Source organism: Trachemys scripta, chromosome 5 (assembly GCF_013100865.1).
Source record: "Trachemys scripta elegans isolate TJP31775 chromosome 5, CAS_Tse_1.0, whole genome shotgun sequence".
Classification (NCBI taxonomy): Eukaryota; Metazoa; Chordata; order Testudines; family Emydidae; genus Trachemys; species Trachemys scripta.
Genome location: NC_048302.1, coordinates 52,549,174 through 52,563,639, shown reverse-complemented (window position 1 = coordinate 52,563,639; position 14,466 = coordinate 52,549,174). Strand labels below are relative to the sequence as shown.

The following is a 14,466-nucleotide window of genomic DNA, read 5'->3' as shown; positions in this document are numbered from 1 at the left end:
TCAAATTGGAACGGGTGCAGAGAAGGGCCACTAGGATGATCAGAGAAATGGAAAACCTGTCATATGAAAGGAGACTAGAGGAGCTCGGGTTGTTTAGTCTGACAAAGCGAAGGCTGAGGGGGGATATGATTGCTCTCTTTAAATATATCAGAGGGATAAATACAAGGGAGGGAGAGGAATTATTCCAGCTTAGTACTAATGTGGACACGAGAACGAATGGATATAAACTGGCCTTGGGGAAGTTTAGGCTTGAAATTAGACGAAGGTTTCTGACCGTCAGAGGGGTGAAATATTGGAACGGCCTTCCGAGGGAAACGGTGGGGGCGAGGGACCTGTCTGGTTTTAAGATTAAGTTAGATAAGTTTATGGAGGGAATGGTTTAATGGTAAAACATATTAGCCAAGGAATACCGAGCAATGGCAGGTAAATAGTATAATGGCTAACAAGGGTCAGGCTGGAGACTCTTGCCTACATGCTCAGGGTTCAGCTGATCGCCATATTTGGGGTCAGGAAGGAATTTTCCTCCAGGGTAGATTGGCAGAGGCCCTGGAGGTTTTTCGCCTTCCTCCGCAGCATGGGGCAGGGATCACTAGCAGGAGGGTTCTCTGCCAATTGAAGTCACTAAAACACAGGATTTGGGGACTTCATCAGCAGAGTCAAGGGAAGGGTAGGGACGGTTTTGTGGCCTGCAGCATGCATGGGGTCAGACCAGATGATCATAATGGTCCCTTCTGACCTTAAAGTCTATGAGTCTATGAGAATCACAGGTAGCATTTAAGTAAAGGAAACTGTTTGTTCAAATATTAAAGAAGTAGCAGAAACAGGTAGTCAAGACAAAATGCAAGTCCTTTGATCTAGGTTCTCTACATACAAATAGACAATGAGGGTTTTGTAACAGGCCCTTGATCATATCCTAGTAAACTCTAGGTTCTGTATCTTTTTCATATTATGTGGGAACATGCTGTCTAACTGTGTGTAACCAAACAAAGGAACCAGTTGTTCAATAATGAGCTCTGAAGAAAGAGGTGCAAACAATTTATAATTTTATAAGCAAGCAGAAATCTTCATCAGCTCTTTGGCAGTGCCTGAGTAGCATCACAGATAAAGCAGGTTGCAGGACCATAACTTTGTTTTTTCAATAGTTAAGGGAATGCCAGGTTGTCTGCCCTGAGCAAACACTTTATAGGCCTTTTTGAAAACTAGGATATGGATTTTGAATGAATGGTTTGTTTATGGCAATTCATGGCCATCAGTAAAGATTATTAGTTAGCTTAGAAGCCATTCTACTTCATGTAATTAAGTGGTTAGTAATTAAACTGATCGTTTCTTTATTGGCAGGAAAGGAAAAGGATAGGAAAGAAGAGGATAAAAAACTTGAATGACCTCCTTTGTTAGTTGCTTTCTTTATTAATCTGCTGCATTTCAAGATAAACTACTTTGGCTGGGATCCCTTCACCCCCTTTGACTTAATATCTGCTGTTTAAAATCCAAATAATATGTTTCTTTGTAAATTGAGTTACTGCTATAGAAAATTCTACCCAGGCATTTTTAGGGGACATACTAGCATATGTCCTGAATGCAAAGAATTTTTTTTTTTTTTAAATCATGGTCATTAAAACTAGGGGAATCTCTTTGGCTTCACAGTTATAATTTTACAAAAAGCATGTGGCTTTAACTCAGTTGGGAATCTAGCTCCCTGTGTTTTGGTTATCTGTTATTAAGACAGATGAAAGGATATGTTAGATAGGCTTCTGTTCCTCTCCAGTTATTTTTAAGATCAACTGTATAGAGGGTACTGGCAGTATGTTTAGGTCCACATAGTGAGAGTGGATTATGTTTCAGAGACAAACGATTAAAGCCCTGTAATAATTGAGGCATGACAAGTGTCATGTTCCTTAAGGTCATGTCTGTTTCATAGTCTACTGACTATGTATGTCTGCTACTTCTAGGGGTATGTCTACACTACGAAATTAGTTCGAATTTATAGAAGCCGGTTTTATTGAAATCGGTTGTATACAGCCGATTGTGTATGTCCACACAATAAAATGCTCTAGGTGCTCTAGTCGGCAGACCGCGTCCACAGTACGAGGCTAGCGTCGACTTCCGGAGCATTGCACTATGGGTAGCTATCCCACAGCTATCCCACAGTTCCCGCAGTCTCTGCCGCCCCTTGGAATTCTGGGTTGAGATCCCAATGCCCGGATGATGCAAAACAGTGTCGCGGGCGGTTCTGGGTACATGTCGTCAGGCCCCTCCCTCCCCCGTCACAGCAACGGCAGACAATAGATTCGCGCCTTTTTATCTGGGTTACCTGGGTTACCTGTGCAGACAACATGGAGCCCGCTCAGCACAGCTGAGCTCACCATCACCATATGTCCTCTGGGTGCCGGCAGACGTGGGACTGCATTGCTACACAGCAGCAGCTGCTAACTGCCTTTTGGCGGTAGACGGTGCAGTAGACTGGTAGCCTTCATCGGCGATCTGGGTGCTGGCAGCCGTGGGGCTTGCCTTTTGGCAGTAAATGGTGTATTATGACTGTTAGCCGGCCTATTACAAGTCGGGTCATCGCACGTTAGCAGAGTCTTCCCTGAGCAGCAGCTCGTGCAATAGGCCTGAAGACCATCGTCATACACCGCCCAGTATTTGCTGCCAAGCACCCAGAAAGATGCCGAGGGCTATCAGTCACGCTGCACCGTCGTCTTAAGATGTAAAAAATAGATTTTCTCTGTATTCATTTGCTTCCCCCTCCCTCCGTCAACAGGGTTTTCAGTTTAATCTTTGGGGGGGACCAGTCTGTGACAGTTGTTTGTGTCTCTCCCTGATGCACAGCCACCGTTCTTTATTTTAATTCCCTGTGCCTGTACGCCATGTCGTCACTCGGCCCCCCTCCCTCCTTCCCCTAGGCCGTCAGATACTACGTTTGCGCCACAGCTCGAGCCGAGAAGCGGTTCGCGCCTTTTCTTTGAATTCTGGGTTGAGATCCCAATGCCCGGATGATGCAAAACAGTGTCGCGGGCGGTTCTGGGTACATGTCGTCAGGCCCCTCCCTCCCCCGTCACAGCAACGGCAGACAATAGATTCGCACCTTTTTACCTGGGTTACCTGTGCAGACAACATGGAGCTCGCTCAGCTCAGCTGAGCTCACCGTCACCATATGTCCTCTGGGTGCCGGCAGACGTGGGACTGCATTGCTACACAGCAGCAGCTGCTAACTGCCTTTTGGCGGTAGACGGTGTAGCATGAGTGATAGCCGTGGGGCTGGCAGCCGTAGTGCTGCATTGCACCAGCCCCTTGCAGGCGATGGTATATTATGACTGGTACCCGTCGTCGTCGTACTGGTATGGCTGTCAATCATGGCCACCTGGGCAGACATGCTACTGTTTCGATGATGACGGTTACCAGTCATAATATACTATTTTCTGCCAATTGCCCAATATTGTCTGCTAAGCACCCAGAAGAGGCCGAGGGCGATGCTGGGTGCTGGCGGACGTGGGGCTGGCAGACGTGGGGCTGCATTGCTACACAGCAGCAGCCCCTTGCCTTTTGGCAGATGATGGCATATTATGATTGGTACCCGTCATCGTCATACTGGTATGGCTGTCACTCATGCTGCAGCGTCGGCTGCCACCTTAAGATGTAAAAAATAGATTTGTTCTGTGTTCATTTGCTTCCCCTTCCTCCGTGAAATCAACGGCCTGCTAAGCCCAGGGTTTCCAGTTTAATCTTTGGGGGGACCATTCTGTGTGACAGTTGTTTGTGTTTCTCCCTGTTCCTGTACCTGTACGCCATGTCGTCACTCGGCCCTCCCTCCCTCCCGCCCTCCTTCTCCTGGTCCATCAGATACTACTTTCGCGCCTTTTTTCTGACCAGGCGCCATAGCTAGCACTGGGATCATGGAGCCCGCTCAGATCACCGCGGCAATTATGAGCACTATGAACACCACGCGCATTGTCCTGGAGTACATGCAGAGCCAGAACATGCCAAGGCGAAACCCGGACCAGGCGAGGAGGCGATTGCAGCGCGGCGACGAGAGTGATGAGGAAATTGACATGGCCATAGACCTCTCACAAGGCACAGGCCCCAGCAATGTGGAAATCATGGTGTTACTGGGGCAGGTTGATACCGTGGAACGCCGATTCTGGGCCCGGGAAACAAGCACAGACTGGTGGGACCGCATCGTGCTGCAGGTATGGGACGATTCCCAGTGGCTGCGAAACTTTCGCATGCGTAAGGGCACTTTCATGGAACTTTGTGACTTGCTTTCCCCTGCCCTGAAACGCCAGGATACCAAGATGAGAGCAGCCCTCACAGTTGAGAAGCGAGTGGCGATAGCCCTGTGGAAGCTTGCAACGCCAGACAGCTACCGGTCAGTCGGGAATCAATTTGGAGTGGGCAAATCTACTGTGGGGGCTGCTGTGATCCAATTTGCCAGGGCAATGAAAGACCTGGTGATAGCAAGGGTAGTGACTCTGGGCAACGTGCAGTCAATAGTGGATGGTTTTGCTGAAATGGGATTCCCAAACTGTGGCGGGGCCATAGACGGAACCCATATCCCTATCTTGTCACCGGAGCACCAAGCCACCGACTACATAAACCGCAAGGGGTACTTTTCAATGCTGCTGCAAGCCCTGGTGGATCACAAGGGACGTTTCACCAACATCAACGTGGGATGGCCGGGAAAGGTACATGATGCTCGCGTCTTCAGGAACTCTGCTCTGTTTCGAAAGCTGGAGGAAGGGACTTTCTTCCCGGACCAGAAAGTGACCATTGGGGATGTTGAAATGCCTATCGTGATCCTTGGGGACCCAGCCTACCCCTTAATGCCATGGCTCATGAAGCCATACACAGGCAGCCTGGACAGGAGTCAGGACCTGTTCAACTACAGGCTGAGCAAGTGCCGAATGGTGGTGGAATGTGCACTTGGACGTTTAAAAGCGCGCTGGCGCAGCTTACTGACTCGCTCAGACCTCAGCGAAAAGAATATCCCCATTGTTATTGCTGCTTGCTGTGCGCTCCACAATATCTGTGAGAGTAAGGGGGAGACATTTATGGCGGGGTGGGAGGTTGAGGCAACTCGCCTGGCCGCTGATTACGCGCAGCCAGACACCAGGGCGGTTAGAGGAGCACAGCAGGGCGCGGTGCGCATCAGAGAAGCTTTGAAAACGAGTTTTGTGACTGGCCAGGCTACTGTGTGAAACTTCTGTTTGTTTCTCCTTGATGAACCCTCCAACCCCACCCCCCCCGACCCGATTCACTCTACTTCCCTGTAAACCAACCACCCCACCCCACCCTCCCCTCCCGCTTGCAGAGGCAATAAAGTCATTGTTTTTTCACATTCATGCATTCTTTATTAGTTCCTCACAGAAGTAGGGGGATAATTGCCAAGGTAGCCTGGGATGGGTGGGGGAGGAGGGATGGAAAAGGACACGCTGCATTTTAAAACTTTAACTCTTATTGAAGGCCAGCCTTCTGATGCTTGGGCGATCATCTGGGGTGGAGTGACTGGGTGGACGGAGGCCCCCCCACCGTGTTCTTGGGCGTCTGGGTGAGGAGGCTATGGAACTTGGGGAGGAGGGCTGTTGGTTACACAGGGGCTGTAGCGGCGGTCTCTGCTCCTGCTGCCTTTCCTGCAACTCAACCATACGCTCGAGCATAGCACTTTGATGCTCCAGCAGACGGAGCATTGCCTCTTGCCGTCTGTCTGCAAGCTGACGCCACCTATCGTCTTCAGCCCGCCACCTCTCCTCTCGTTCATGTTGGACTTTTCTCATCTCCGACATTGACTGCCTCCACGCATTCTGCTGTGCTCTATCAGCGTGGGAGGACATCTGCAGCTCCGTGAACATCTCGTCCCTCGTCTTACGTTTTCTCTTTCTAATGTTCACGAGCCTCTGCGAAGGAGAAACATTTGCAGCTGGTGGAGGAGAAGGGAGAGGTGGTTAAAAAAGACACATTTTAGGGAACAATGGGTACACTCTTTCATTACAAGGTCGCATATTTCGGCTTGCAGGCAGCCATCGTAGGCCGCAGTGTTTTGGCTTATTTAACCTTCTTAACATGCGGGAAAGGTTGCAAACAGCAGCGCATTTCCCATCTCAAGGATGAATTGGGTTGTCCATTTAAAATGGGGTTTCAATGTAAAAGGAGGGGGCTGCAGTTTCCCGGTTAACATGCGGCACAAACACAAGTAAACCACCCCCCCACACACACACACACACGATTCTCTGGGATGATCACTTCACCCCTCCCCTCCACCGCATGGTTAACAGCGGGGAACATTTCTGTTCAGAAGAGCAGGAACGGGCGCCTCTGAATGTCCCCTTAATAAAATCACCCCATTTCAACCAGGTGACCGTGAATGATATCACTCTCCTGAGGATAACAAAGAGAGACAAGGAATGGATATTGTCTGCATGCCAGCAAACACCGGGACCATACGCTGCCATGCTTTGTTATGCAATGATTCCAGACTACGTGCTACTGGCCTGGCGTGGTAAAGTGTCCTACCATGGCGGACGGGATAAGGCAGCCCTCCCCAGAAACCTTTTGCAAAGGCTTTGGGAGTACATAAAGGAGAGCTTTCTGGAGATGTCCCTGGAGGATTTCCGCTCCATCCCCATACACGTTAACAGACTTTTCCAGTAGATGTACTGGCCGCGATTGCCAGGGCAAATTAATCATTAAACACGCTTGCTTTTAAACCATGTGTAATGTTTACAAATATTTACAAAGGTACACTCACCAGAAGTCTCCTGTGTGCCCTGAGGGTCTTGGGTGAGTTCGGAGGTTACTGGTTCCAGGTCCAGGGTAACAAACAGATCCTGGCTGTTGGGGAAACCGGTTTCTCCGCTTCCTTGCTGCTGTGAGCTACCTACAGTACCTCCATCGTCATCTTCCTCGTTCCCCGAACCGTCTTCCCTGTGTGTTTCTCCAGTGAGAGAGTCATAGCACACGGTTGGGGTAGTGGTGGCTGCACCCCCTAGGATCGCATGCAGCTCCGCGTAGTAGCGGCAAGTTTGCGGCTCTGCCCCGGACCTTCCGTTTGCTTCTCTGGCTTTGTGGTAGGCTTGCCTTAGCTCCTTAATTTTCACGCGGCACTGCTGTGTGTCCCTGTTATGGCCTCGGTCCTTCATGGCCTTGGAGATCTTTTCTAATACTTTTCCATTTCTTTTACTGCTACGGAGTTCAGCTATCACTGCTTCATCTCCCCATATGGCGAGCAGATCTCGTACCTCCCGTTCGGTCCATGCTGGAGCTCTTTTGCGATCCTGGGAGGACTCCATGACGGTTACCTGTGCTGATGAGCTCTGCGTGGTCACCTGTGCTCTCCACGCTGGGCAAACAGGAAATGAAATTCAAACCTTCGCGGGTCTTTTCCTGTCTACCTGGTCAGTGCATCTGAGTTGAGAGCGCTGTCCAGAGCGGTCACAATGAAGCACTGTGGGATAGCTCCCGGAGGCCAATAACATCGAATTCCGTCCACACTACCCCAATTCCGACCCGCAAAGGCCGGTTTTATCGCTAATCCCCTCGTCGGAGGTGGTGTAAAGAAACCGGTTTAAAGGGCCCTTTAAGTCGAAAGAAAGGGCCTCGTTGTGTGGACGTGTCCAGGCTTAATTCGGTTTAACGCTGCTAAAGTCGACCTAAACCCGTAGTGTAGACCAGGCCTAGGAGAATACATGTATCTAGATTAAAAGACATTCGCAGACTGATATAATACTGATAATGCTATAAATTCCAAGTCTGTGCTAAGGACACACAGTATGTACATAAACACAAGGAACTATTCTCTTGAGACATATTGTGATTGCATGAAAAACAAATTCATTTGAATTATGAGAAGTACATAGTTACTTGTCCTTTAGAAACTTACAGTAAGCACAAATATTAGAAATTAAGAACAGTGTTTTAATACATATTTTTGTTTTTCATTGTTATTAGACTTAAGCTCAGAAATCTCAATCTAGATCATTTTCTAATTGCAGTAGGCACTTCACATATATGAGACAGTATGAGCCAGTCCCAAAAAGCTTACAATCCAATTTAAGACAAGGTTTTACAATGGAGATGACAAACAGTAGAAAGCATCAGGAGAGGAAGAACAATGCAATAAACAAGTCGTCAAATTTTCATTAAGTCCCATTTCCAAACTATAGGCTCATTTTCAATGGAAGCAGTGTTGATCCCTTAAGTTGTAATGAGTTTGCAGTACATGTATTTGTAGACACAACATGTGCATTAAAAAAAGAAAACGCTACTCTACTCTTTTAGTTAAGGAGCCCGACCAGTGGTGCAAGTAGGGTGGTACGGTACGCATACTGGTAAGATATAAGTAGGTTGGTACAGCATACCAAAAAGACACAGGAGGAGCCAGCCCCCAGCCCTCCACCAGCTGCCTCTCCTGAGTCTTCCTGCCTGGGGTCTGTACAGCAGAAGTCTCCGGTGCAGTGGAAGGAGGACTGAGCCTCCCCACCCAGGTAACATGGGACAGATGTGGATCATGGGGAGGGGACGGGGAGAGTGTGGGGGCCCCGGCTGGGGGTGGGGCAGGGAAGAGTGGTGGTGGGGGTCACGTGGGGAGGTCATGTGTCCCTCTCATGAGTGCAGTGTACCGGCAATAAATGATTTCTACTTGCACCACTGAGCCTGACATATGAAGGCTTAGCTCAAGACCGTTATCCTGGACTGCAAGAAAGTTAAATTGCTTGATCTCTTGAAAGTTTAAAGGAATTTACCATTCATACTTCAAAACCTGTTAAGCCACTTGTGAGAAAGTGGACATATGGTATTTGAAAGCCAATTTCTATGTCAATAGAGCAAATGAATCAGGCTAATTTCAAATAAGTACAATATCTGGGGCAATCTCTTTTTGGGGGGAGAGGAAGAGAAGGGAAGAGAAATTGCACAGCTTATTAGCTATCCTTTTAGGGACTATAATACATTGCACAATGACAAGTGTACTTTGTGAACAAGATCAGTAAAATCACAATTTCTATAAGATTGCACTCCCCAAGCAATTAGAATGATTACAATAAACTATTTATATTGGGCTTTTGAAAAAAATGTTTATTCCCTGTCCATTCAGAGACAATGGGTCAGATTCTGATTCCAGTTACACTGATGTAAATCAGGAATTTCTCCATTGACTTCAGTAGACTTAATCTTTTTATGTTCTACACTGTTAAATAACCCTTTTTTTGGTGTATAGTGCACTATTAGTCACTGGTTAATCTGATAGATGTGCCAGGAAGGAACACCCAAATATTTAGATATCTGGAATCCTATTCTTCCCCTTCAGGATATGAATAATTCCCCATGACTTCAGTAGGAGTAACTCATATTCTGTGGGAGGAGAATAGGGCACCTTGAAGTCATTTACTTTATCCTCAAACTCTCATCTACTTTCTAGAGCAATGTCAGAATCTCCTGGAGGTTCCTGAGACCTTTAGTGGGTTTTTTTAATTTTTTTTTTTTTGGTGGGGGAGGTGGGGTTTCTAATGGAGTAGTAATTATGGTCACCACAGTGTCTGAAATGTGATCCAGCAGAGCATCCAAAACTTCTGTAGCATTCAAAACAGAAGTCTGCACATTTCTGAAGGAAAAAAGGGAAGTGATTACTGCCTTTACTGTTGTAAACAAAAGCCCCCGATTTCATATAGAAATCACTCCTTGGATTTCTCCATCCCAAAATGTCTATATTTTGTCAGTCTTACTACTACACAGATTGTTGAGGAAGAACTTATTTTTGTCTATTTAAATCTAATCTGTCAAAAGGCTGCAAATAAATATGCATGAAGCCTCAGTTGGAACACTTGTACCTTCCTTAATAACGCCTGCTAGGTTCCTTGTCTCCTCTACAGCAACAGAGAGTCTCTTGGGATGATTAGGTTTTATTCAGTTAGTAAAGTAACACAGGAGTTCACAGTTCAGTGACTCGACACAATTCCCACATGTACCTAAAGATGTCTGACAGCTTGGATGGCAAATGTTTGGATTTAGGCCAGATGACTATTTGATGTGTGTGTGTGTGTGTGTGTGTGTGTGTGTGTGTGTGTGTGTGTATACGAAGCAGATAATGCCTGTGGCAAGGGTTAGTTGAAAGATGCTGCTCCCATTCTCGAAAGGCACAGCTAAATTCTTTTCCTGGCTCTGCCACTGACCCCCTGTGCAGAGTTGGACAAGTCACTTATACCCAAATTTTCAAAAGTAGTTACTAGTTTGAAGTGTCTCCATTTTTGGGTGCCCAACATAATAGACTAGGACTTGATTTTCAAAGATGCTAAGCACCCACAACTAAAGTCATTGGGCGCTGTGCAGGCTCAGCATCTCTGAAAATCAGGCCCTAGTTGTCTCCAGCTGGGCACCGAAAACCAAGCCACCCTGCCTACTGGCCATTTATGGGAATTTGAGCTTTAGCCCCTCTGTGCCTCAGTTTCCCCAGCTATTCAGTGGGGATAATGGCACTTACGCAGCTTTCCTCTGAAAGGTACTGAATAAGTGCAAAGTATTAAACTGACATCTAAATTTTCATGCCACTAAAGTGATTACCATTAAAAAGGTGCCGGTTTCAGTGTGAAAACAGATCGTATTACCTTGATCTTACAGGTGTTAGCTATTCTAGGCATTAATACATACCAGTAATAATATGTAGCATGGGAAAAACTTGTCAAGCTGTAGTAACCCTGATTTCAGATAATACATGTCATAATATAATAATAATATTGTTTAGATGACAGCAATAGCTGAAGCTGTGAATAGAAGCTAGGAGACACTGTACGTTGTGTTATACCTTCCTATAGTGCAAAGTACCCCCAGTGCAGGCTTCATGCTTTTTGGCTGGGACTCAGAGGACATTGCTTACCTCCACAAGCCACCCTGATTTGCTAAAAGCTGCTAAATTACTGCTAGTTTGAAACAGTCTTGTGATGTTTGATCTCTTACTCTAAACAACAGGGTGACTGCTTAAACCCATTTTAACTTTGACCTTTTCCCTGATCTGGGTCTTAAGATTCCATCCCCTCCCCATTAAAAATTAAGGCTAGTTTGTCACATTGGCAGCGGGGGGAGGATCGCAGGAGAGAGAGAAGAAAGATTACATTTTAAACTGCTATGTCCATGTCAAAATTTTGCTTTGATAATAATTAAAAACAGAAGTTTTAATATCTGAAGTTCCATTTGCTTCCCCCCCACACACACTCTACCCCCCCCAATGCACATATCCCTTTGACTTGGGATTTTTGGGGATTTTTTTAAAAATTTGCTTTATAGTAAGTTTCAGATATGTTTCTACTTTATTTTAGTTAAAAGAAAAGATACTGTGAGGGTCACCCCCACAGATTCACAGATTGGCTACATACAGTACAGTTTTTGGACTGGTGTGAAGCTAAACTGCTAGAATGAATACTGAGATTCTTAAACAGAACTACCCCAGTCACAGAGGGGAAAATCAGAAACCTTCAGGAAATGTAATACTTTCTCACTCTTAAAAGCACATTTTCAAAGCATGCCCTCCACTTGTGAGGACAAGAAATGCACATACATGCCTCTGCACACACTCTAATCTGCATGCACATGTTCAGTTATTTAATACCTGTGTGCTCACAAGTGTTGGAATTTATACTTGCAAACTCTATTGGTGTCAATGGGCTTTGCAGGTGCAGTTCCTGACACTTGTTTCTATGTAGGTGTTAAGAGCATTGAAAGTGGGCGTACAGGTACAGGTGACCAGCTGTGTGTGCCTGCAGAGTGCAAGTACATGTCCCCATATTTACATGTGCACAAATGAGGCTCTTTGGAAAAAGCTCTTTGGAAAATTTACCCTGTATCCATTCTGTTCCCCTCTTTCTCTCTCCCTGTGTTTAGAACCTGCTTTATACTTTGGTGACACTGAATATCGGGTGGATGAAAGTGCTGGTTACGTTGAAGTTCGTGTCTGGAGAACTGGAACAGATCTCTCCAAACCGGCTTCCGTCACTGCACGTTCCAGGAAAACGGAGCCAGTATCAGCGGAGGGTGAGTAGCTTTGAACAACATATTTAATTTGAGATTTCTCTCTGATCTGCACTCACTTGGGGTGCTATCAGGGTTTATTCTTGACACTCCTCTGATTCAAGGTGTGTGTGTGAGGCTATTGGCAGGGTTATTGAAGTGTGGAATCTGGTGTTTTCAGTAGGCAGATAATACCCAGTTTTATGTCTGTCTCAGACAGTGCAGATGATTTCATTCACCAACATCTGATAGTCTGGGGCATGAATGTTAATAAGATGACTATAGCTCAATCCACACAAGACTGAAGTGATGAGGATAGGCTGGGGGAAGCAACTAGAACAGATGGCACAGATAATATTGTCCCCTTTGAGTATGTTCCTCTGCCATTGGTCACCTGAGTTTGCAACTTAGGGGCGTTGTTAGGCCTCCAGTTGCTTTAGATGATCATAAGATACAGTGGCCAGGATGGCTTTATTCCTGCTGCATCTAGTAAAGAGTTTATAACCTCTTCTATGGGATGCAGGCCTCACTGCTGTCATCAGTGTTTTTGTCACCTCGTAATAAGATTACTGCAGTGAGCTCTGCATGGGGCAGAATGCCAATGTCCACTCCTTACCTGGTGTATTTCACCAGGATCACATGTCACACATGTCTGTGTTGGCTGCCTGTTGGTTCACGAGTGGAATTCAAGGTGTAATTATTTTTTTAACCTATAAAGGCCTAACTGGGTTGTGGTCGGCCTACCTTAGAGACTACCTCTTTTTCCATTTAATATTGCCACAGCTGCAGAGAACAGAGGGTATACAAGCTGGATCTCCCTCAGTTATTAGGGAGGAAACTGCTGGCACTGCATTTTCCATGAGAGCCCTGGGACCTTCCCTTCCTCACTTTGATCCAAAGTAGCCCAGACCTGTTGACTGCATCTGCAAAATAGCTCATCGCTTGGCCAGGTTGTAAAGACAATCTCTTTGAGGGATTTTGGGAGCATTTGGGTAGGATGGAGTTTTGCTGGGATGCTGTTTGTTTGAATTTAATTAAGCAGCCAGTAACATAAAGAGCAGTTGTGGTAACTGCTAGGTATTGGGAAGCAAACAGGATAATTTGTTCCTCCTCATTGGTGATATGCTGGCAAAAGACAAATAATGCTTCAGTGACCTTCCCATTAATCAAGTTGAAAGCAGTCTTTTCTTTTTTTAATAAGTGTGCGATAAATGGTCAATGCTGGTGCCAAAATAACAAGTAATAAAGGGTAAATAAGTAAAAATAAATAGGTACAAGTGGCATTTAATTAAATACTTATGATATCCATACAGGGAAATAGGAGAAATGAGGGTTTGGATGGAACTACTGTAACGGCGCTGCAAAAACATCCCCCTGAGCGCAGCAAGTTGCAGCACTGTAAAGCACCAGTGTAAACAATGCACCAGCGCTGCGCCGCGACCACACAAGGCATGTTAAAGTGCTGTCGTGGCAGCACTTTAGCGTTGCCAGCGTAGACTAGCCCTGAGTCAGGAAAGTAATTAGACACCGCACCATGTTGTGTGGTAAATACTAAGGCTAGGTCTACACTACAGTGGGAGGTCGACCTAAGATACGCAACTTCAGCTACATGAAGTTGCGTATTTTAGGTCGACTTACCTGGCTGTGAGGACGGCAGCGAGTCGACCGCTGCTGCGCCGCCGTCGACTCCGCTTCTGCCTCTTGCTGCGGTGGATTTCCGGAGTCGACGGCAGAGCCATCGGGGATCGATTTTATCGCGTCTTCGCTAGACACAATAAGTCGATCCCCAGAAGATCGATTGCTACCCACCGATCCAGCGGGTAGTGAAGACATGCCCTAAGGCTCTTTGTTAGTTCAGGAAAAAATGGAGGCTTTTATTGCTATTGGATTCCTGTAGGGTTCTGTGCTGGCTACAAAGCCATTTAATAATGTTGTACTCAGGATGTTACATGTCTGATTTGAGGAGGCACTTCAGTTATAACCCCTTATTTTCAGGCATTTACTGTTTCTGAAAAAAATATTTCTGCCTTTCTCAAATATTTGTAAAGTTTGATGGAATTCCACTTGGATCTATGTGAGATTCCCAAGCAGGAAATATTTGGTTAAGAAACTTTTCAAACAAATTTTTATACTCAAATAATTTTATAAATCAAAATAACATTTTATAAAGCTCAGAATTGGTGAGGACTAAGTTCTTAATGAAAAGTAGTGCCTATAACATGTTTGAAGAACTGTGAGAGTTGCAGTGACACACTATTTTCTACTGTTGGAGTGTCTCACGATGTGGAGGTCCACATATACATGTGAAGGTAAAGAAAAGTTAAGAGAGCTAAACAAGTCAAATTCTGCCGAGATCTACATCTGACAACCCACTATCTTCAGAGTTTGCCGAAAAGATAGCCGAGGCAAGAAATGATAGCAGCGTATAAATAATAATGTTCAATCTGTTGTGGGGAGAAAGGAAAATGATTGCTCTCA

The 14,466-nt window shown here is 45.9% G+C and overlaps 1 protein-coding gene across 1 annotated transcript in view; it reads left to right on the top strand.

Annotated features, from left to right (window-relative positions):
- The window catches only part of FREM3 (FRAS1 related extracellular matrix 3), a 117,702-nt gene that overhangs the window by 68,254 nt on the left and 34,982 nt on the right, over nt 1-14,466 (top strand). The window contains exon 7 of the mRNA XM_034771603.1: nt 11,863-12,012. Coding sequence (XP_034627494.1) covers nt 11,863-12,012 — 150 coding nt within the window. The remainder of the gene's footprint in view (nt 1-11,862; nt 12,013-14,466) is intronic.